At 40.8% G+C, this 23,558-nt stretch overlaps 2 protein-coding genes across 7 annotated transcripts in view; both read left to right on the top strand.

Moving 5' to 3' along the window:
• Positions 1–3,099, top strand: part of cadps2 (Ca++-dependent secretion activator 2) — a 289,863-nt gene extending 286,764 nt beyond the window's left edge. For all 6 annotated transcript variants that reach the window (XM_065956845.1, XM_065956849.1, XM_065956844.1 and 3 more), the window contains 2 exons: positions 1,627–1,731; positions 2,380–3,099. In XM_065956845.1, coding sequence (XP_065812917.1) covers positions 1,627–1,731; positions 2,380–2,550 — 276 coding nt within the window. In that variant the 3' untranslated portion in view covers positions 2,551–3,099. The remainder of the gene's footprint in view (positions 1–1,626; positions 1,732–2,379) is intronic.
• Positions 3,100–8,772: 5,673 nt separating this feature from the next.
• fezf1 (FEZ family zinc finger 1) lies at positions 8,773–23,301 on the top strand. Its single transcript, XM_020634918.3, has 4 exons — positions 8,773–12,128; positions 13,649–13,783; positions 15,390–15,522; positions 17,706–23,301. The coding sequence occupies exons 1-4, from the start codon at positions 11,349–11,351 to the stop codon at positions 17,942–17,944; spliced, it is 1,287 nt and encodes a 428-aa protein (XP_020490574.2). The 5' UTR covers positions 8,773–11,348; the 3' UTR covers positions 17,945–23,301.
• Positions 23,302–23,558: the final 257 nt, after the last annotated feature.

Raw genomic sequence — 23,558 nt, 5'->3', positions numbered from 1 at the left:
GAGCATTCTTGTTTGACTGGTAACTGAATAAAACCACCCGATGTGTGCATTTCACATTCTGCTTGTAAGTGAGGAATCGCTCTGCAGATGTGAAAAGGTGCGTTTGATTTCCCTGCAGCTGTGGCCTGGTGGACGAAGGTGTGAAGGAAGAGCGTTTAATGAATCTTTCAAAGACAGAAACCGGATTTTATTTTTTTCTTCCTCTGAGGTCAGAGCAGAGCCATGAACCCTTCCCTTTTTTCACATGCAGCATTCAGGAGTTCTGCAGTAAATTGGTGCCTTTTGAATAAGAAAATGTTTTACCCTCTTTGAGTCTGCCGTGCATCCTCTGCCCCCATGTTTGGTGTCAGCAGCGTTTCAGAATCTGTCAGCATGCAAGCGGCGATCATCTGAACTCCTCTGGCGGTTATCAGCACAGAAATGATGACTGGGAAACGTCCTTGCTCAGAGAGCGGCAGAGCAACACTGTTAACACAATGTTTTTAGTTATGTTCTTTTTAAGGATAGTACAGGAGGGGAAAATGCTGCGCTGACTTTGAATATGCTGCTCAGGGTTTTTTTTTTAACTCAAATATTTTCTTATTCAGAAAAGGTTTACTGCAACCTAAAATGTCTTCAGCCAACCAGAGAGAAGAAGATGGGGAAATGCAAGTTAGAGGAAATTTGGCATTGAGATGAAGAGCACAGGGAATGATCAGCAGGGGGCAGAAAGGCGACTTACGAGATTAGTAGAAAAGCTTTTAAACGTGGGATAATGGAGGTAGTTCTACGCTGATCACGAAGGGACAGGGCAGTGCAAAATCAGCTGACTGAGGAACAAGATCGGCCCGCACACTCGCTCAAATGCCACAAGACGTTTTAATTCATCACAATGTGTTGACCAGACGTCTTCTTCAGGTGATGACGTTTGAACGATGGGAATCAAAGCCAAATGAAACCAGGAAAAAAGTAGATACAAAATGTCATTAATTGTTGTTGTTCAGGTTTTTATAAGGCTTACATTTGATCTTTAAAAGAGTGCAGCAAGGTGGCACTTGTACAGAGGCTCAAGTCCTCGACAGCGGACGGCCCAGGTTCGAACCCGACATGTGGCTCCTTTCCCGCTTGTTGTTCCCCACCCTCTCTCTCTCTCTCTCTCTCTCTCTCTCCAGTTCCTGACCCAATCCACAGTCCTCTCTCTAAAATAAAGGCATTAAAAAAAAGAAGTGTTCAGCGACCCGCCCAGAGTGCAATAAACCATTTTTTTGTAAAGATTCTTGTTTTTATGAATTTTAGTTTGGTTTAAATATTACTCGGATACGCTCAGTGTGTCGGGAGGGTCTTTTTGCTTTTTGAGCCTTGAAAGCCTTTTGAAACTGAAAATGAGGCAAGTGTCTAAGAAAAACCTTCAGCTGTGGAAAACAGGCGAGTTGTACGATTGGCGTCCACCCAAGACAATTTGGCACAAAAATGTGCTTCACTTCAGAGTCAAAAAAAAAACCTTGACTCTTAAGTCTTCATTGCATATTCAAACTGTGACAATATGGTGTTAAAGGAGCGTCTGAGAGGAAGCAGGAGGTCGGTCTGTAAACTCTTCTGTATGTTTTTCACAGTTTGGGTAATCATTTGACTTTTTCTGTTTTTCAGCAATGGTACATGTGCTCCACGAAGGCAGTGTGCATTTGGCTGACGGACAGACTGGACCTGCAGCTTCACATGTACCAACTGAAAACACTCATCAAGATTGTAAAGGTGAGCAAACCATTTCAAAAATCAGCTAGAAAACATCGGCCGAAATGATTAGGTGTAGAGATTCACTGCTGTTTGAAAAGAGCTGCAGAGAAGACTGCGAGTCTCGGACCCGATAAAGTGATCTTTTTTTTTTTTTTAAAAGCTCCTCAAATCGAAGCTTATTCATGTTAAAAACAGTCAGACCTGTAGTTGAAGGAAAAGAAGAAAACGCTAAAGGCAATCAAGCGGGGCTGAAGTGTCCTTGAAGGCAGCATCAGCCGTATGAGGAGGCGGTGAGACAGAAAAAAAAACTGCTCAACTGTGCGCTGCTGCTGCTGCTCGCCGCTTTTGTCTTTTCACAGTTTGCTAATGTACAGAGAGACGTGCCAGTTTAACTTGAAAGCAGCAAGACAATGAGTGATAATGGCTTGTGACTGAAGGTAAAAAAAAAACCCTTGCGTGCCTCAGTCTGCCTTCCCAGTCCGACACATAAAAGACTCGTCCTTGAGCCTCAGTCTTCAGGCTTTTGTCCAAACGGCAGCCGTCGTCTCCTCCTCCTCCTCCTCTCCCCACTCCTCGCTGCATTCCTAAGACGCTCTCTGTTTTTCCCTCCCTTCTCCATTTACCTACCTCCACCCCCTCCAACCCCCCCATCATCCCATTCAACAGAAGACCTTCCGTGACTTCAGGCTGCAGGGCGTCCTGGACGGCACGCTGAACAACAAGAGCTACGAGACCGTCTACAACCGCCTAACGGTGGAGGAAGCCACGGCGGCGGTCAAAGCGGGCGACGGCCTGCAGGGAATCAGCATGAGAGACAGCGATGAGGACGACGATTGAACACACACATCTTACCTTCCTGTACCGGGTTACTACCTGAGTATCGTCTTAGAGAACGGATCGGACCTTTAGTACAGTCAGAGACGTTTCCTCCCGCTGAGTTGTTTCTTTCTCAAGAGAAAACATAAACTACAAACCGTCTACAGACAATAAATCAACGTTTACAGATTGCTGCTGTGCAAAATAGCCATTTCTTCATCAACGTGCAAAGCTAAGCTAATGGTCGCTAGTGAGGCATGTTGTGGATATATTTCCTCGACTGAAATCCTCGTTTCACTCGATCAAAGTGTTCGCTGAAGTCAGATGTTTCAGTCTGAGGATCGATGACCCGCTGCTCAGTATACAAACGTGCTGCACAGCGTTTAGCAGGGACAGGAAATGCAAATGTTCTACAGGTCTGCAGATAATAATACCTTTATTTACATGACACATTTTAAAGTGCTTTGACAGACAAATCACAGAAGCAGTTCTATGTTACAGGTTAGCAAGCAGATTTGTTTTTAATAGATTTGTTTTTATTTAATAAACACATCGAAAAAGACTTCAACACACCAATCGTGGCTACATGTTGTTCACGCTTTCTCTTCTTGCTTCCAGAGACTTTTAATAAACACAGAAAACACAGAGTTCTTAACTACACTCGGAGTAGTAGTAACTGTCATTTATCCTGACTAAAGGTCCCGATCAGGTAAGGGTGAACACTCAGGTAGTAACCTCCCCTCCCCGTCCCACGCTCATTACCCGGACACTGCTGTACATATGTGTTGCGGTGAACACACACACACACACACTAGTGAGAATGTACTTCAAACGGGACGTCGAGGCGAGGCTTCTGAAGGACTCTCTGTACGGTGCTGAGACAAACCTCGGTCTCCCTCTCTCACCTGCAGGACAGGAAGCCCCGCCTACGCCCCCTCCTCCACGAGCAGCCATACTTTAATTGATGTCACTTTGTACAGTAGAGCTCAGCGATGGTCGTTAGTGCAGCTCTTTCCTGTTTTGTTGTGGCGTGTTGTTCGAAACCCCAAAAAATGTCTCTGGCAGCTTCAAACCCCCCCGGTCCAGGCCAAATTGATGCATCTCGTTTTTCTGCAGCGAAATAATCTGAAGAGGTTTATTTTTATCTGAAAGGAAGTTTGGAATTGTAAGGTTTCTCGTAAGGCAGCTCCCCGCCCAGAAACGTCCCGAGTCAACCAGAAAAAAACAGAACAGTAAAATCCAGTCAGAGGACAGGGTCTCTGCAGACACAGTCACCACCACACATGTATGGAGGCCCAGAATTGACAATGGAGCAGCTTTACTTTAGGAGAAGACTGTATTTTATTTTGAAGCTGAAAGCTGCTGACTCCATCTTTAAAAAAGGACATGAATCTTTTACCAGTCCTTTGTCCTTTCTTATTAAGTTTGTCTTACCCTGGAGTGTTTTTAATTCCAAACCTGTTTGAGTTTCTTGCCCTCCATGTTTCATTTATCAATCAGACTTTCAATTAGTTTTAAAGGTATCAAAAGAAGTGATTGTTAAATGTATTGGCTGCATATAAAGATGGACGACATGTGTACCTATCGTGCAAAAGTGTGATGTTTTGGCTTCACTTTGAGGGAGCTGTCATGTCCTCTATCTTTTCAAAACAGTCCATAATAAATTAATTAATTATAACGAAACCTGGAAGTCCTTAACAGCTAAATCAGTGGTTCTCAATTTGTCTAGCCCACCAACACCAACTCCTCCCTGAAAAACAGGGACCCAAATTTGTGATATTTTTCAACCAATCAGATTTATTAAATGCTAAATTGTGCAGTTCTTTGCAGCTTCCGTGAAATATTTTGTAGCTCAGACGATGCAAAACATCTGAAGGAAGCAAGAAACTGAACAAAACAAAAACATGTTTAAAAAAAGCACTTGACAAATTGTTTGACACCAAGTTTTTTTCTGGACACATCCTCCCGACCCACTGAAAATAGCTCCTTGACCCACCTTTGGGGTCCCTACCCACCAGTTGAGAATCACTAAGCTAAATTATTTAAGTTTTTGGTCTCATATCTGCAGAGGAACTCTTACAACTCCAAGCTAACATCATAAAAATATTGTTGCACTGCTGTAGTTTACTCACCTGAGTCTTAAAAGCTCAAAATGTTTCAACTGCTAACGATTGGCTTAGCCTCAAAATGAAATGTTTCTTTTCTGGACGGCCAATTTAAAACATAAGAGCAACCAAAAGGATTCTTCAAAACTGGACACAGGACTACAGAAATCAAAGTTCCACCACTTGAACCTCTTTCAAAGTTTACAAAAACTGCCAGTTTGGAGAATAATTGTGCCGAAACATGACTACAAACTGAAGCCGTTCATTGTGATATTTAATGTTGTGAAGAATAAATCTGAGCTGTGGAGTGATATGGTCGTACTGCCTGATGTGCATCATATCCAACATCGATCAAAGTTTTAGAAACGTGCCAACCTGACTGGAAAAGTCCGGACTTGTTTGTTTTTGTTAAACACTGACTGTTCTCAGAGAGCGTGGATCAGTTTTTGAATCCTTGATTAAATCTGATCAGCTGTGAGCGGAGGAAGGTAGCATCTCATCGCTGCTGTCCGTTCTTTCAGTCGCCACCGTCCGTTTGTGTCGTCGTTGAGAAAAAAAAACTCTGTAACTTCAGTGTAAGCCTCGACCGACCGTGTGCAACAACCTGCTGTTTGTTTGAAGCGCCTGAAAATGAAAAAGCCCCCCCCCCCCCCCCGACGTATATGAAGAAGTATATTTATATTGTCTTATCGTGCACCTGTTTTGTTCAGGTGTCTTATCTCAGTGTCATTAATAAAAGTGTTTTTAAAGCATCTGTGTTCTCAGCGAGTCATTATTTCATTATTTGAAATATTCTTCATTTTTTTACATTCAAGACACTTTAGTACCACAATCCACTAGTTTTTAATTATTGTCAGAAATGTAAAAGAGCAGTATGTGACTCTGCCTTAAAACAGCCTACCTTCTCTGGTCCAAACAAATCCAGAGCATTCAGGACCAGAATCTAAAGTTAGAAGGAGGACATACTGGCTGCTGCATTGTTGTCAGAGAAGCCAGCACTTCAACATAGCATGTTTCCTTAATGTCTGATCATATAGTAAGGTCACTTTAACATTTCACTCACTACACATCTTACTGATTGATCCTTTAATACAACAATACAAGTGTTTTATTTTCTTTCTCTTTGCAGGCACTGTACTCTCTCAGTCAGGCTTGTATAAGTTTAGGTTTTGGGGAATGAGTTCTAGATGGTTGCAATCTCTTACATCAACACTAGGGGGTCACTAAATCCCACACACTGTTCCTTTCAGTTTTCTAGTAGTACGTCAATTTTTTAAACAACTACTCCACCACATTTTAGAAGATAATATATACGTATGAACTTAATTTATTTCACTACTATGAGATCGACTTTAAAGGGATTATAAACTGAAATAATACATTTATTGTTATAAATCAAAGACCCTCACAGTCACTTAAAATCTGTTTAACTTTATTTTTCTCTTACCAGAACTGCTTACCTTGAATCGAAAAAAGGCATAAAAAACTACACATATAAGACATTTCAGGACCTTGAAGACTCATGAATTAAACATTTCTAAATGGACCAAATTAACTCTAAAAGCCTTTCGGTCGGCTAGTATAGTTGAAATGCAGAACTATGTCATTACTATTTTCACTTCAGAAAAACATCCAAGTCCTTCTTCCACCACCATTGTACAAAGAAATAACCTAAAGAGAGAAGTGAGGGGGCAGCAGTAGCCTGGTGTTCAATGTGTGCACTCGATGTGTGGATGCTGGAGTCCTCCAAGTGGGCAGCCCAGGTTCAAATCCAACCTGTGGCTCCTTTCCTGCAAGTTTTTTTTTTTTTAAAAGACCAACCTTGCATTTAAAGGACTTATTTACAGGAACAATAAAGAGAAAATGGGAATCCAAAGAGCTGAGATGGAAAGTTCCAAAGGTGAGTATGTTTCACTCAAGTGTACTTTGACTTAAAGGAGCAGTATGTAACTCTGACACCTAGTGTTTAAAATGGGTACTGCAGTCCAAATTCAAAACATTGTAGAGAGCTGTCTCCCCCCGTCCCCTCCTCTCCAGAGTCGATGCTCATGCAGGTTGCCATGTGGTGGACACTGAAGCTTCAGTGTTTAGCCAGCTCTGCATCGGTCTGTAAACCTTTCTGCGTTCTAACCTCTCTCCATTGTTGGTTTAGTTCTTCACTTTTAAATGATCGTTTCCCCACTCTGCCTTTACTCTAAAGGTTTTTTTTTTAATTAAGTGTTTCTGTCTCTTGGAGAGTGTTTGCTGGCTGCCGTCCATCAGCTGCAGCTTCTTTTCCTTCCTCATTCAAATGAGCATTAAGCCTTTTTCCTACAAACGACAAAAGAAGCCTGAGTCCTGCAAGACACACTATTAGAACTGCTAGTATTTTTCTCCTTTAGTGTGATAATAATAATACAGCCTTAATCACACCTTCATGCTGTGACCATTCTGCAACCTTAAACCAAATTACAGCAAAGACAAAAAACAAGAAGAAGAAATTAGATTTAATTCCCGTGCACATTAAGGGTTTCTACTCGGGCCACATCCTGCGTCTGAATAAGAGGAGTGATCCAACTCTGCTACAGGCTCTTTTAGCTGCAAGTAAGAAATCAATCACTAGAAAAGTGAATAAAAAAGGTCGAACAACAAATCTCTAATTCACAAATAAATGTGTGTTACAAAGTTTTCCAAATCTTCATGACCAACACGGCCTTGAGCAGATGGACTTTTTCAGATACCTTCAGTTGCAATATTATTTCAACCAGTCTACAATGTAAAGGTTTATAACGGGAAAAGATGAGTTTTATAAAACCTTGAATTCTGCCTTCAGTTTAATGCCAAGTAATCTATTTCCATTTTTTTTAAAAGGCCTCCTTAATGCAAAAAGTGACAACACCTTATATATTAAAGAGAAGTGGGAAAAAGAAGCAGGAGTGAGGCTCTCAGCAGAGGCAAGGGATGATATTTGCAGCTCGCTCCAGGGATTGAATTTTTATTTTATTTTAAAGGGGACATATTATGACAAATCCACTTTCACTGTGTTTTTGAACATTTATTTGGGTAACCTGAGTGTCTACTGACCCACAAAATGTGAAATAAACCCATCCAGTCCTTTGTTTCTTGTCTGCATAAGTCTTACAACACAGCGAAAAATGCTCCGTTTCAAATTTGCTCTCCTTGTGATGTCACAGTGGGATTCTGGTAAAAAGAAAATCCCCTCCCCTCCCCTGGTATCTCCACCCCCAGCCTAGAACAAAACTTTTGTACAGGTCAGCCATTTTTATTCTCGCTAGCGAAGGAGTGATGTCTACGGGGGGGGGGTCATTGCATTTAAAGAGACACACACACCAATACGGAGCGTTCTGAGAGAGCTGGTTTATACAGGCTCACAAACCTCCTCTGGTGCTTGATTCATGTTATATTTTGACCAAAGCACAGATGTTTCATTTAGAGTACAGGGGACAGTTTGAAAAGGTGGAGAAGAATATGTCCTCTTTAAGACAACAAATGTAGGGTGATAAGTAGGATGTGTTGGAGATGGTGTGGCTCAACTGAATCAGATGATTTTCAGATATTTTGGAACTGTTCTAAACTGAGCTTTTATTGGAATGATATTCATTAAACATGAGTTAAGGTATTTATGACTCATATTCCTCTTAACTTTGAGGGTCTCTACTCGGGCCTCATCTGAATAAGAGGAGTGAGCCAAAGCTGCTGCAAAGAAGAAATCAATCACAAGAAAAGTGGCTGAATCCAGCGGCTCTGACTTCAGGAGACTGGTGTAGAATAATTGATGAAATGAAACGAATAAAAAACTAAAAAGGGAAGATAAATGAGCGCATTAAGAAGAGATGAAAACAATAAAATTAGAATTCAAGATAAGAGAAATGTGAAAGAAAAAAAGTGAAAAATAAATAAATAATAATAAAATAAGAGGAGGGAATAAGCTAAAATGAAGTAAACAAGAAAAACATTCAAAGATAATTAAAAGAGATGCTAAGAGAAATAAAACCAATATCATAATAAATACACAGTAAATAAACCCTAACAAATATAAAGAAGATAAATATGTATATATATATATATATATCCAGAATTGACCGAAGCATGATTCATACAGTCTTGAATATAAATAGATACTTTATTAATCCAGAGGTGAAATTCAAAGCATCCAGTAGCAGTTTACAAAGACAAACACGATATGAAACATTAGTTACAAATAAACAAACACCCGCCTCCCAACCCAAGTCCCTACAGACTGAGCTACTGCCCAAAGTCTTGTAACTAAAACTGTGAATCGGTTTTTATTGCCAGGTTCATTTTACACATGTAAGGAATTTGCCTCGGTGGTGTTTTGGTGCAAAATCAATTAGCAAAGGATTAAAATAAAAAAATATGTGCCACAAAAAAAAAAGTGCCACACCTCTACGTCTCCTGCGCTGTGAAGCGTAGGTGTATACGTGCAGTGACGTCACACAGAGCTCTACAGTGTGTGTCATCTCGGGAGTTTTTAGGCCTCTGCCTTGACAGAGATTCAACATTCAGTAACATTAAACCTCATAGTTTATATAAAACACTACATTTATATTTATATATACATAAGGGCAAAATAACAAACATTTACCACACTATCAGAATATTTTAAAAAAAATACGAATGATGACAGAAAATATTACAGAAGCGAAAAATGTCCTTTTAAAAGAAAATACACCAAAGGGCGGGAAAAAATATTCTTTATGAATCAGCTGCAACATTTAATATTTATGTTTTACTTAAATAATTAGATTTATTAATTTTTTTAGGTGAAGGGTTTTTTTCTGCACGTTTTTCTCGTACGAGCTCGCGGCCTTCGGTCTATTATGAACATTACGGTAGCTTCAGATTTCGCGTTTTCTTCGCAGTTAAAATAATTCGTTTGATCTTTTTTTTCATTAATTAGTGTTGTTATTTTTTTTTAGATTTAAGGATGTCGAGATTTGGACTTGAATTGATCCATAACACTACTTAATACTGAAATACAGAGGTTTATAGTTGAAAATAGTGGTTTTAGGGTTTAGTTACTCTTTAAATGCTCTTGTTTTATCCATTAACCCTCGTGAATCATTAGGGATGTTGATGTCCATCATTTTGGCTGTTAGTGCATATGGCACAATTTTTTATAAGAAAGTCTCTCTCCTGACAAATTTTTTTTACTACCCTTTTAAGTCATTAAGGACAAAACTGTCCACTTCCAAAAAACTGCTGTAAAAATAGAACAGATTCATGTTTTTTTTTTCTGCATAAATCTCTTAAACATCTTCAGCCCTGATCAAAATTACCAAACATTCAATCATTTTGAGGAATTTAACCCTTTAAATGCCAGTTTGATTACATAATGCTAATGTTTTTTTATGAAAATATCCTCAAGTGGTCATTTTTGTCCTTCATGAGTTAACATTTTAGTTAAATTAATCTGATGCCATGAGGGTTAAGAAAAAAAATATTTTTATTGTTTCGCTGTCAGAGGAAATAAAAATAATCATTTTTATCAGTTGCAGGTTTAAAAAAAACACGTTTATAATGTTCACAAAAAAGAAAACGCATTTTTCCCATAAAGAAATGTTTGTACGTAAATTTGAGAAATGCATTTAAAAAAAAGAGAGTTTAGGATTCAGTCTAAACACACACACAAAATGTCTCTGTTTGTTTTGTGCCGCGCGCCCGTCGCTCTTCAGGCCTTCTCTGCTTTTATCTCCATCTTTTGTTCAAACCTCTGAAGGAGAAATTCAGCATCAAACCCACTCAGCCTGAGCTTCATGTCTGACAGGATGAATGATTCCCTACACCTTTAGTCTCACTGATTCATCCTGAAGAATTTGCGCTTCTGTCCATCGAGCTATTAAAGTCTGATTCCTGTGATATCGCCCCCCAAAAAAGGACACGAGCTTGTTAAAACGAGAGCGCGCGGGTTATTTCTCATTTCTCAGGTGTCTTCTTCAGCGGAGATTGATCTGAGTCTGTGTAGGAAAGTCTTTTTTTTTTTGGCATCGAAAAATGTACTGAGTTCAAGAAAAGAAAAGAAAAGCAAAAAAAAAGGCACTGGAGTCAAAGTGTGAGATTCAAAGAGCCAGAGCCCACCCAGGCTGAGATCGGTGACTGGAAATCCATTTCTTGTTCAATATCTCGATCCGTTTTCTGTCTCAAGTTCAGCCTCATGACAGCTCCTTCTTCTGTGAGGCGTGCGTAAAAAGGGCTGGCTCTCAGGAGCGTCCAAATCTGATGTGAAACTCTGACAGCTCCTGACCCCGCGGCTATTTGCGCGTCTTCCTCCTGCGATTAGAAAAAAACAAAAACATGATGTCACGAGAAACCACAAGGAGACCTGGGATTTACCAAACACCTTCCAGTTGACCAGGAGTCCTGCCCAGTGAGGGACGACCTCCTCCTCCTCCTCTCCTCCTCCTCCTCCAGCGGCGACAAGTGCAGAGAATCGACAGAGGAAGATTGAACAAATTATCTACTTTTCCGCTCTCCTTCCTGGACGGTAACGATCGGCAGGTCTCGGCTCTCCGCACGCCGTTATCGAGCGAGTCACGGCCGCCCTGATTTGTCGTCAATAAGCGGGGGAACGGGGCCGGAGATTCGGTGGGGGGGTTCCCCGGCAGATGATGCCCTTTCCTGCGGGCCGGTGAGGAGCAGCTCCGACCCCCGGCTTCCCTCCAGCAGCTCCTCGTTGTTGTTGATGCGGAGCTGATGGACGGTCCTCTCCGCCGCCCAGCGGGGATCCTCAGCTCCCCCCCGGCTTCCGGGAGCCAGCCCGCGGGCTCCGACATGCTCACCTCCGGCGGCAGCGGGAGCAGCAAGCCTCTCGCTTTCTCCATCGACCGGATTATGGCCAGGACGCCCGAGCCCAAGTCGATACCGCTCCCCAGCTGGTTCCAGTCCGCTCCCGTGGGGAAACCCGACGTGTGCCCGTCCTCGCTGCACTGTATGATCCCGCTTTTGCCGCTCGGGTACGAGTCGGGCCACCGGCTCAGCATCACCGGGCTGGATCCGGGCCACCTGGACTCGTCCTCTCTCGGCGCGCCCGCGGACTTTCTGGGTTTCGGGCTGAACTATAAGAACCAGCAGGAGGACTCGGGGAACCAGAGCGGCCAGTATAAACTGTTCAGACCCCGCGTGGTCAACCAGTCCTCGTTTCCCGCTACCATGGGCACCGTGTGTTACCTGAACTGCAGCGGTGACGGCGGCGCGTGCCCTCCGCCCGGCGGCCTGGTGAACCTGCACCCCATGGCCTCGTACCTGCTGAGCGCGCGACACAAAGCCTTCATGGCGGAGAAGAACAAACCGGGCGTGCAGCAGGCCGGGGAGCGGTTTCCGGTGTCTCAAAGTCAGATCCAGTACTTCATGAAGGAGCGGGACCAGATCCTCACAGACAAGATCTTCAAGAGCTCCGCGGCTGCTGCAGCCCGGCTCGGCGGCTCGTGCCCGGGCAACAAACCCAAAGTGTTCACCTGCGAGGTCTGCGGAAAGGTGAGAGGAGCAGCTTTCATGTTTTCAAGATCTCTGGAAGTCCTGCGGATCTATAGAGATCCAGAATCTTTGGAGAGATTTTTAATTAATTAAAACAGCTAAAAATCTGATTTATTCTGACCGTTTTCAGTCACAATGTTTTCATTTTAAAAACACAGACAGAGAAAAAGAAAGGAAAGCAGACTTATATGTTTTGATCAGAATCTGCTGTAGGCTCATTAAACTCGCGAATAATCAAATTAAAACCATTAAAATGACTTTTATCTCCCGCATGAGTTGAGGGAATTCATCTGAAAGCTTCAGTAAGTGCAGCGACATCAATTATTTTAATTATTCATTTATTATTTGCAAAGAAATTACAATTCAAATATCGAGGCAACATGAAGACATAAGGACGCTAAATATCAAAACATATTTCATGAATTTAAGCCACACAGCTTCATCCTTAAATGTAGAATTAATTCAGAATAAATAGAAATCAAAAGTAGGCTACAAATGAAAAGAAAAAGAGTCTTATGAGTGTTAAGATTGATTTTATAATGATGATAAAAACACAGATTTATTGAGAGAATCAGATCAGAGTTCGCAGTGAAAAAATGAGATTTATTTTTAGAAATTATTATTCAAGAGTGTATAGTTTTGTACGATTTAGTTCATAATTATTATTTATATCTACATTCTCATTTTTATATTGCTATTCTTTTTTATGTATATACGTTTAACTTGTACTTAGAGCTGACTCAGGGAGAAATAGGCTACCTGTGCAAACGGCAATTAATATTTAATCTAATCTAATGTGTCTAGATTAAAATGAAATAAAAAAATGTAGGGTCAACATTTAAAGTCCTCTTGTTCACTGAAATATTTTAGTTTTCCGATTTTAAGCAACACTCCAACACAGAAAGTCATCTCGGTAAAAATAAATAAATTAAAAGATAAAGCCAGCTTCACTTAAAAATAAATATTCTGACAAAAAAATACATCAAAATTCCTCATTTATAACTTATTAATACAAACTGGAATTAAAACCACAAGCATGTCGTGTTTCGTCTCGTGACTGTTGTCCATGCAGGTTTACTTTGAAATTAAACGTCAATTAAAACCTCATTAAAGACCTTTTAATGCTCCCTGTCCACGTGACCTTTAATTAGACTCAATCAGAGAATCAAAGAGAGCACGATGTCATTTTTATTTCCCTCTTTATTTTATTCTTGCTGGCTTTAATGGAAACAACCCCCCGATTATCCCATAACGGGGACATATAATCCTGATAATTACGGGCTTTTAATTTGAAATTGACATTTTGTCATTGTTTTGTATGACAAGTTTATGTTTTGTATGACAAATTTTCTAATTTGATTCCTGAATCTGTCCATTTATTTACTTTTATTTAAGAGAAAACTCGAGAATGATTTCCTATTTTAAGATATCTTATTAATGGGGTTTTTTTAAAACACATTTTACATTTTTAATAGGCCGATGTATTTAAAGGATTATTGTCATCTCTCTCTCTCTCTCAGGTGTTTAACGCGCACTACAACCTGACCCGCCACATGCCCGTGCACACAGGCGCGCGACCGTTTGTGTGTAAAGTTTGCGGGAAAGGATTCCGACAGGCGAGCACACTGTGCAGACACAAGATCATCCACACTCAGGTAACACGCACACGCGCGCGCGTACACACACACACACACACGCACACACTCTTCTATTCTATTATTCTTCTTGCATCTTGTGATTCACTAAAATTAGAACAAATAATATTAAACCTAAATTGAAATGTCTTGAACGATTTCAAACCCATATTCAAATGAAAATGTTACCATCTGAATCAGAAATACTTTATTAATCCCGGGGGAAATGTTGTCGTAACAGTTACTCTCAAATATTTTATGAAGTATATAAATATAGAATAAAATAGAAATATAAGCAGAACTAATTACCAACAAATATGAATATATAATAATTAAAGTTGTGATTCCTCAGGATGTAAACAGGTCTTAAGTAAGCACAAAAAAACATGACTAACTTTGATATCTAATTTCTCACGTGCGTTTTTAAAGAACTGTCAACCAAATCAATGACATGACAGTAGAGCGTTTCAATCACGTTTTATTTTCATTAGTTGTGGGCGGGGCTTTTAACTAATCAGAATGTTGATGTGTGTTCAGTAATACAAGGACTCCTGCAGACCATCCCGTGTCTCCAATTTAAAAACATCAAACTGTTTTTTTAATTAAAGCTCAAAGATCAAATGATTCTTACTTACTGCTCATTATTAAAAAAAAAAGGTCCATTTATCAGGAAGGTCAAAATAATCATTTCAACTTTATAATCATTGTTGAGCTGTCCTCACTGTCGAGTTGATTAATATGAATATTAATTTAGAGGACCTATGGTTTGTTGCGCTCTGATTGGTTGAGAGTTTGTATGTGTGTGTGTGTGTGTGTGTGTGTGTGGGGTGCTCCTCGCGCGCTGCTCAGCCTGTTTGTTGTGCTCGAGCTCCTCCTGCTGTGGCGTCACCGAGACGCTCATTTAACACCTTTTTATTCCTGCAGAAGAATTAAACAACTGTTTTTTTTTTAATTCGGCAGAAAATCTAAAATCAGTTTCTGATTATGTTTTAATATAAATATTATAATGATCATTACGTCATATTTCTGTATTTCATATTTTCATAAATATATTTTCTTATTTAAACTCCTCTGTGGTTGTTACCTGTTTGTTTCAGTGGTTTTCTATGTCTCTTTTTCTCTCTTGTCTGGATGTTTCTGGTGTCCCGTGTGCGTGAGAAGTCACCTTGTTGCTGAAAATATGCTTTAATTTATAATCTGCTCGTGACCCCACTTTGACTTCACAAAACTCTTGGGACCCCATACATCCAAAACACATTAGCACATTTAGCTTATTGCTAAAAAGGATTCTATCATCAATCATGTGATCGTTTTTTCTACTGCGTTACAAGCGAACTTTAATTTTAGAGCACATCCAGACTGTTGCTACATTATGTTTTTTATAAATCAATAATTAGACATGTCAGGGCCTTTGATTTCCATGCGACCCCCCGCGTGGGGTCTGGACCCTAAAGTTGGGGAAGCCTGCTTTAATATAATACTCTAAGTTCAGACATGAAAGATGGAGGCTGCAGATCGTCTCCTGGTTGCATCACTTTGGACTCTTAGCTAGTTAATATTATTTCTGTCCGATGTGTATTTCATTTTATTTTTGCACCGTGATAACATTTTTTATTTAATCTTTCAGGAAAAACCGCACAAGTGTAACCAGTGCGGGAAAGCCTTCAACCGCAGCTCCACGCTCAACACGCACACGCGCATCCACGCGGGATACAAACCGTTCGTGTGCGAGTTCTGCGGGAAAGGATTTCATCAGAAAGGTGAGGTGGGGGGGGGGAGACCAGAAACACGTCGTTATTTTTGTTTTATAGCCAATGTTTTGTTTTAAGCAAAGGGAGGAAGACCTGATCGAGTTTCTGTGCTTTTATTTTGAAGGCATCATCGCCGTCACATTAGCATATAATACTCTCCAATCAGCCCAAAACACTTCTGAATGGCACCTGTTATTATACATTTATATCGTTTAATTATAATGATTCTGAAATGTGTTTACAGTGAAATCAATGCTTTTCACTTCATGATCATCTTATTTTGACACTCTATTCAAATTATTTTAACGATGCAGTTTTAAATTCAGCTCCATTCTTTGCTTTAATTTGAAAATCCACGAGGGGGAAAGACAACATAATGTGACCTGTCCATGTTCAGAGATCTTCACATCACCAGGTCATTAATCACCATTTGAACGTTTCCATAGCAGCAGGGGACAATTAACCTAACTGAGATCTAAATATGCAGAATTATCGGACGCTGTTTTAGCACGAGTTGGAAAAAAAGAAAAAAGAAAAAAAGAAGTCATAAGAAGTTGATGAAGCTGAGAGACTTCACTGACAAAGAAAGAAAGACAGTATGCCTTTGTGCACTGAATTTGTTCATCCCATTTTTGAAATATCTAAATTGATAATTTGTAAATAATAATCTGTTTTTAAAAACAGATTTTAGTATATTTCATGTTTTGTTCATTGTCCAGTGTTTTTATTTAATATCTTGGCTGTGATTGCAGCTGCTGTGACAGAGCCATTTCCTGCATTAACAGATTAATTTAAATATCAATTGTAAATTAATAAAAAAAAATCAGAGCCACAGTGATGCTAAGTGCTGCTGTTCAGTATAGTCTCATTTCCTGGGAGATAAAAACTGTGGGCGTTTGGTTCTTGCACCGATGCATTGTAACCGTTTTTTTGAAGGACGCTCAGGGGTTAAGACCGCGTGTCGGGATGGGTAGAGTCCTGCAGGATGCGTGATGCTTTCCTCTTGCAGCGGGTGGTGACGGTGTAAATGTCCTGTACCTGTCAGCGGTGATCCAATGACTTTTAGAAGCAGAGAGAGAGACAAAGAAGGAGACACAGAGCCTCCTGTTTTGTGTGTGAAATTAACCTTTAACCTTTACTGACACTTTTCCGGTACATAAGGGGCGTTTTTCCGCTTGTTGTCTGCAACGCTGATGAGGGCCTCGTGCTGAAACGCATCCGCTGTTTTGCTGCTCTTACCCAGATAAAGACAATTTAAAGGACATTCAGTGTGCTGATGTTTGCTCCCTGTTAGAACACTTTCAATGATCGCTCTGTAGAAGTTGATACGAGTTCTTGTGGACATAGTCCTCCTGGAACTCTCTGATGTTCACGCTCCAGGAGAGGGATGCCCAAAAATCTGAAGGAGTATCTTTCTATCAATCAGAAGGATCAAATCACTGCAGCTCACATGTTCACAGTCATTATAACACAAAGAGACATCCTATGTTTCCAAAAACAAGATAAATACCGTCATGATTTCATTCTTCCAACAGCGTGTTTAAAGCTTTACTGTAATGCACAATGACTGAGTCATTTCAAGTGGAGTGCCCTAAAAATCTCTGTTTTGACATTTTCTCCCCCTATCCCTTTCCAAGCCCGGCACAGTCTAGGCCTGTGAAGGTTGTTTTGTCATGAGCCGGGGATCCAGCCGAAGATTTCTGCCTTTTAATAAGGCAGTTTTTTCTTACCACTGTAACTTTTGCTGCTTTGCTAAAGTGCTCATGATGGATAGGCCAGGTCTTTGTAACAATAAGTAAGGTCTTTTACCTGCTCTTTTGTAAAGTGTCTCGAGATAACACTTGTTATGAGTTGACGTTATACAAATAAAAATTGAAATTGAATTGATTTATTTTTCATGCACATTGGAAATTTGCATGCCATCATTTTAGCACGTGCAGACAGTTTGCCGCACTGTGCTGCACATCATCGAGGTCATTCCTGACAATGTGCCGCATGATGTTTTGCACACTAAGGGCTTCGATTACTTTAATGTTAAGTTTTATCTGAAGCGTTACAACCTCTGACAAGACGTTGCTTTAGAGGAAAAGCAGCCAAAAGTCGTGCCTTAATGTACAAGTGTGTCATTAATGATTCTGCTTTCAAACTGTGAGTTGTGTCTTCTGACTCCTCGTAACTCTGTCGTCCTGCAGGAAACTACAAGAACCACAAGCTGACGCACAGCGGGGAGAAGCAGTTCAAGTGCTCCATCTGCAGCAAGGCGTTCCACCAGGTGTACAACCTCACCTTCCACATGCACACGCACAACGACAAGAAGCCCTTCACCTGCCCCACCTGCGGGAAGGGCTTCTGCAGGAACTTTGACCTGAAGAAACACATCAGGAAGCTGCACGACCTGGCCGCCAGCCCGCCGTCGCCCCCGCAGGCCTGAACACGGACTCTGCTGCTCGAAATTCATCCGCAAAAACACCCAAAAAAAAATGACATCAGGTCCTCCTGCGAGCCCCGACAGGCCTGGAACTTAAACCCTTATTATCCTGGTTTCCACATTCCTGAAGGGGGTCGGACAGGACTTTTTTTTTTTTTTTTTATAATCTCAGAACGTGTGCCCCCAAGTCGTGCGTGATTTGCTCCTGTAAACCCCCTAAAATCCCTCTCTCACATGGCTGAATTCAACTCATTCTTTCTTGCGCGGACATCAGATCCTTCAAGTCCTTGCTGCTGGTTTTTGATGTCTTTTTAAACTAAATATTTTAATATGTTTAGACTCTTTTCAGCCCATACAAATGCTCCAAATCCATCCAGACGCCGAGATATACACAGACTTCTTCAAATTCAAGCTCCAAAAAACCTTGAATCCTTTCCCATGATGCATAAGGATCGTCTTTTTCCCCTCATCTTTAAAACCTTTAAAACCTTGATTTGTAGTGTGTAAGCCCGAGTTCAGACAAACATGGAGACATTTTTGGTCATCAATCAAATGCGAGTCGATTGTTCTTCACCTGCCCATCCTGGGCCGTGAACACACTTTAAAAAAAATTATAGTTTCCAATTTTCAAACCTTAATGCAGAATGTTTAAGTCTAGTCCGGGTTTTTATTCTGGTAGAAACTTACACGTGCAGTGTTTGCTCACACAAACATGGTGAGATTTTGCGGTTGTTAATCAAGTTTCAACAAAAAAAAACGTCCAAGTGTTTCTAGACCTGCACCCTCTGACTCATGAAAAACACTGAGAACAAACGATATTTCATAGAGTAGCCATGAACTTTGACCCCTTTGTGCTGCACGTATTAAGCCGGGAATTGGTTAAGTTGAACTGAAGTATTCTTAGTGAGGTTATTATTGTGCGCTCTGGTCAATGTTTAATGTGAGCAGCTGTCCGATTGGGCCCTCAGAGTCTGTCGATTTTAACAAAGAAACAAACATGTCAGTCGTTTAAATATCCCCCAAACATCGTCTGAAATGTGACCCACAATGGAACCCGTCCTCGACTCCTCTCAGGCCTTTTTCACCCCGAATCTCGACCCTTATCCTTGAACTTGACGGTGTGAAGACCCCCAGGACGACCCCCTTGTCGCCTCCCCTCCCTGAAATGACCCCTCAGACCCCTGAAGTGGTATCTCAGACCCCTGAAGCTGGCCTCAAACTGACCTGAGGAATCTCCTGAACTCGGGCTGTGATGTTTCTGTTGCTCTGAACTCGTGCTGGACTTCACAGAGGACAGGAATGAACAGAACTATAACTGTCCTCTGATCATTGGCCTGTTATGTTTAAAAAATCACGGCTAATTATTATATCTCTAGTCCTGATTAGTTTTCATTATTTTTCAGTTACATCTCAGGATGTGAGACCGATGAAGACCAAAGATGTCGCGGAAGTGAAACAACACATTACTGACACAGGGATTATTCTGACATTTTGAGATTCACCACCCGTGATCATTTCAAATTCACAGAAACACGCCATAAACCACATTGGCTGACATGCTTTTACACATAAACACACACTGCTGCCTGCAACTTTTTGGCCAAGACAAGAGGATGATTAGTTCTTTGCCGTCTGCTTGGTGTGTCAGGGCCTTAAGGGAGGTTTCCTACTATAATTGCAAAATTTGCCGATTTTTAACCACTGCTGTGGTTTTAAGTTGGTCAGTCCTTGGGGAGCCTCCTTACTGTGCCCCCAGCAGTTTCCTGCCTTGCATTATGTACATCTCCTGGATACCTAATCACAGCACAGTGGGGCCAACGAGGCAAACCTCTAGAGTGCAAACGCACAGGTCGTCAAAATGTTCAAAAAGGTGTTGACTTTGGTTTGTTATCATCAATACTTAGATGACAGTTTAGAACTGGTTGTCTCTGTTACACCTTTGGTTTTGCCTTTTAGAGATGTGTCCCTCATTTCAATCATTTAAAGTAACATTAACGTCTCATTAATCATGACCATCATCGAGTACTTTTAACAAACTCAATTACAAGGTGTTTCTCAAAGGCAGCCAAATAAAACAGGCAGGTCGTAAAATCGCACATGTACGCAAACATTGAGAAATAACACATTCATTTTAAGGACTATAACAATTAAATTCAAGTCAAATCCAGAATTAAAGTTTGTTTTAAGACCATATTTCGAGGAGATCGGTGTTCGCTGAGATCTTGAAACGCGCTGAAAAAAAGTCTAATGAGTAAAAAAAACAAAAAATCTGGACAAACCTCCAGATACTGAGATTCATTTTCCAACTTTAGATTTCATAAATCCATTACATTTCCCAGATCCACCTCCTGCTTCAATTTTGACCCACTGGACTTTCCGTAGCTATGGTCACATACCCTGCATTGCACATATCTTACTTTCTTCTCTCCTCATTACAAACTGCTGCTGCTCTTACAATGCACACACTTTGAATTCAGCCTGCATTAGATGACCGTGTCATAACATCGCACCCTGAACTTTAGGATTCCAGTGCTGAAATTTGAATATCACTGTCATGTTAGCTGCCTTTGAGGGACAAAAGACTTTGACGCCATCTCAGTCAAATGTATGTGTCCCCACTGTGCACAGGATCACGGCTCAGTGAAGAAAAGATTTACAAGGATATCCTGTTTTTTTGGGGGCGTACCGCATTTGACAATCAGACTTACCCAATGTTTTGTAAAATGACATCCCTGTGTCGTCGGGTTAAGAGTCTTATTACTGACAGAAATGATGCTCAAAGCGTCCAAAACCATTCCTTCTATTCTCAATTCCAAGTAGAAATGCTGTTTTTGTTGTTAGCTTGATCAAGTATTAGGGGACGTTTTTGTCACCTGCTATTTTGAAAGCTCTTTCTCTGTCTTCTTAAAGCCTTTCATTTGAAATATAGGTTTTCCATGTTGTTTTACGTGTTTACTGGAAACTGTAGTCTAAGGCAGTGGTTCTCAACTGGAGGGTCAGGACCCAAAGTGGGTCGTGGAGCTGTTTTCAGTGGGTCAAAAAACCTGGTCTCAAACAGTCTGTCAATCACTTTTTTAAACGTGTTAGTTTTGTTTAATGAATTGCTTCGGTCAGGTGTTTTGAACCGTCTGAGGTTGCAGGACGGAAGCTGCAAACTCCAAAAACTGCACAATCTTTAATTAAATCAATCTGATTCGATGAAACATAATTGAGATTTGGGGATTGTTTTAGGGAGGAGTTGGTGGTTGGTCCTGAGGCTAGACGAGTTGAGAACCACTGGTCTAAGAAACACTTACTGGCTTTTAAGGTGGAGAGTTGGATGAGTGGATTGACTGCTGATGTGAAAACCCTCAAATTAAGGCAAACAGTTATAACTCTATGAAATCAAATCTGCAGGAGTTAAAAACATACAACGGTTGTCCAGAAGCTGTCGATACTGTGTTTTGAAATGATGTAATCTCTGTAATTCTACGGATGCATAGGAGATAAATGATCTTAAAAAAAACTGCGTGCAAACTCATGAACACTGTCTAAACTGCAATGTTGCCAATGTCAATGACTTTACCAAACGTCGGTTGCGCAGGACTTCTATTTTTGTTGTCATGGTAACAAAACAGGTCATAAAATGGTTTGGTATTATCGTCACAAACTTTAAACTTACCCAGGAATCAAACACGTGTCCCAACAGCGAGCTGTAGCTTCACCTCCACACCTCTGGTCACTCGGTCTGTTCTTATTGTTTATGTCAGTCTCAGGATTATTGTAAAAAGAGTGTTTTATTATATTTATTTTAAATTGTACCACTGTTATATTAAAAAAAAAAAAAAAGTTCTTGTCACAATGAAGTTTAGTATTTTTTTCTTCTTGGCGCCTCCTGCTGCAGACATTTAACCAGGAAAAAATAATAAATAAAATCAACTGAGTATGATTGCTTTTTTGTTTTGAAGGTGTTCAGCTATTTATAACACACTGATTCAAATACAAATCAAAACAACATCAAACTGGAGGATTGACACAGAAGTTACCGCCACCGTTTTTTATCGTCGCTTTTTCTACGAGACCCGCTTCCTCTACATCATCAAAGAGCGACGGCTGCGCAGGAGGGAGGCCGTTCCTCATCTCTGGAAGCTGATTGGTGGAGAGACTTCATTACTGCCCGGAGAGAAGGCTAGGCCGGACAGAGGGGAGCGCTCGGCTCAACTCGTGTGCCCGTCTCACAGGCGGTGACAAACTCATAGCCCCGCCCGCTGTTTTATTTGATCAACTTGTCCACGTCCTCTCTCTTATGTTTGATAAAACTCGGAAATGAGTGTTTACTTTATAAAGATTGAGACAGTATAAGCGTTGTTATGGTGTTAACGCCCGTCACACGGGGGGAGTTGCCCATGACAACAAGGCTACCAACGTCTCAAGTAACGCGAAGGACAAATGCTGCATTTAAGTGCTGCTCGTGTGTTCCAAGTTTCTGAGTTGAGAAGTCGTTCTTCCGACTTCATTTTGACATATTTCGTCCCCCATGTGATGACGATTCTGACGTCAAGTCGGGAAGTCGGGCACCTAGTTCTTTTCCGAGTTTCCGAGTCGTTCTTGCGACTTGAACAGGTGTTTATGAGCATTTTGTAACTTGGAAACTTGTGTTTCCGATGTGTCCGACTTCACATGAATGCACCATAAATACCGTCCATTAGTGTGGGGGGAAACCGGACACGGAAAGTTTGCCTTCAGAATAATGACTTTGAATTTCATTTCATTCATTCAGTAACGTTTTAATAGGTGGATAATAAGACACTGTACATTTCCTTTTATTACATTTATTTGTCTAATTTACGACCAGCATACATGTAGGTAGAAGAGTTTGAGTCAAGGGGCTTCACGGCAGAAATAATACTACACACTTTAATTTGAACAGGTTTGTAAGCACAGATAGAGAATTATATTAAAGAGGACATATGATCCCCCTTTTCTACCTTTTCAAAGAGTCCCCTGTGGTCTAAATGAAACATCTGTGCTGTGCTTTGGTCAAAATATAACATGAATGTAACATGGGGGTGGCAGTAGCTCAGTCTGTAGGGACTTGGGTTGGGAACCAGAGGGTCGCTGGCTCAAGTCCCGGGCCACTCCGTCACCCTGACAGCTCTCCATTAGTGCATGTCCATAGGATCCTGTTTGTGCATGTGTATATTTCAGCCTATGTTGCATGATTAACAGAGTGTAAAAACAGAATTTCCCCTTGCAGGGATCAATAAAGTAATCTTAATCTTAATGAATCAAGCACCAGAGGAGGTTTGTGACCCTGTATAAACCAGCTCTCTCTGAACACTCTGTTTTGGTGTGTGTGTGTCTCTTTAAATGCAATGAGATGGAGTCCATGGGTGGAGATACCAGGGGAGGGGAGGGTTTTTTTTTTTTTCCAGAATCCCACTGTGACATCACAAGGAGAGCACATTTGAAACTGAGCATTTTTCTCTGTGTTATAAGACTTATGCAGACCACAAACAAAGGACTGGATGGATTTATTTCACATTTTTTGGGTCAGTAGACACTCAGGTTACCCAAATATATGTTCAAAAACCCTGTAAATGTGGATTTTTCAGAATATGTCCCCTTTAAAAATAAT

This window comes from Labrus bergylta, chromosome 7 (assembly GCF_963930695.1).
Source record: "Labrus bergylta chromosome 7, fLabBer1.1, whole genome shotgun sequence".
Taxonomy (NCBI): domain Eukaryota; kingdom Metazoa; phylum Chordata; class Actinopteri; order Labriformes; family Labridae; genus Labrus; species Labrus bergylta.
This window is presented reverse-complemented; position numbering and strand designations above follow the sequence as displayed.

What these genes read in the sequence shown, in the direction of transcription:
- fezf1 (XM_020634918.3), top strand. Translation starts at nt 11,349, where the DNA reads ATGGACGGTCCTCTCCGCCGCCCAGCGGGGATCCTCAGCTCCCCCCCG. An exon ending in CCTGCGAGGTCTGCGGAAAG is followed by an intron (nt 12,129 to 13,648) that starts GTGAGAGGAGCA and finishes TCTCTCTCTCAG; the next exon opens with GTGTTTAACGCGCACTACAA. An exon ending in GAAAGGATTTCATCAGAAAG is followed by an intron (nt 15,523 to 17,705) that starts GTGAGGTGGGGG and finishes GTCGTCCTGCAG; the next exon opens with GAAACTACAAGAACCACAAG.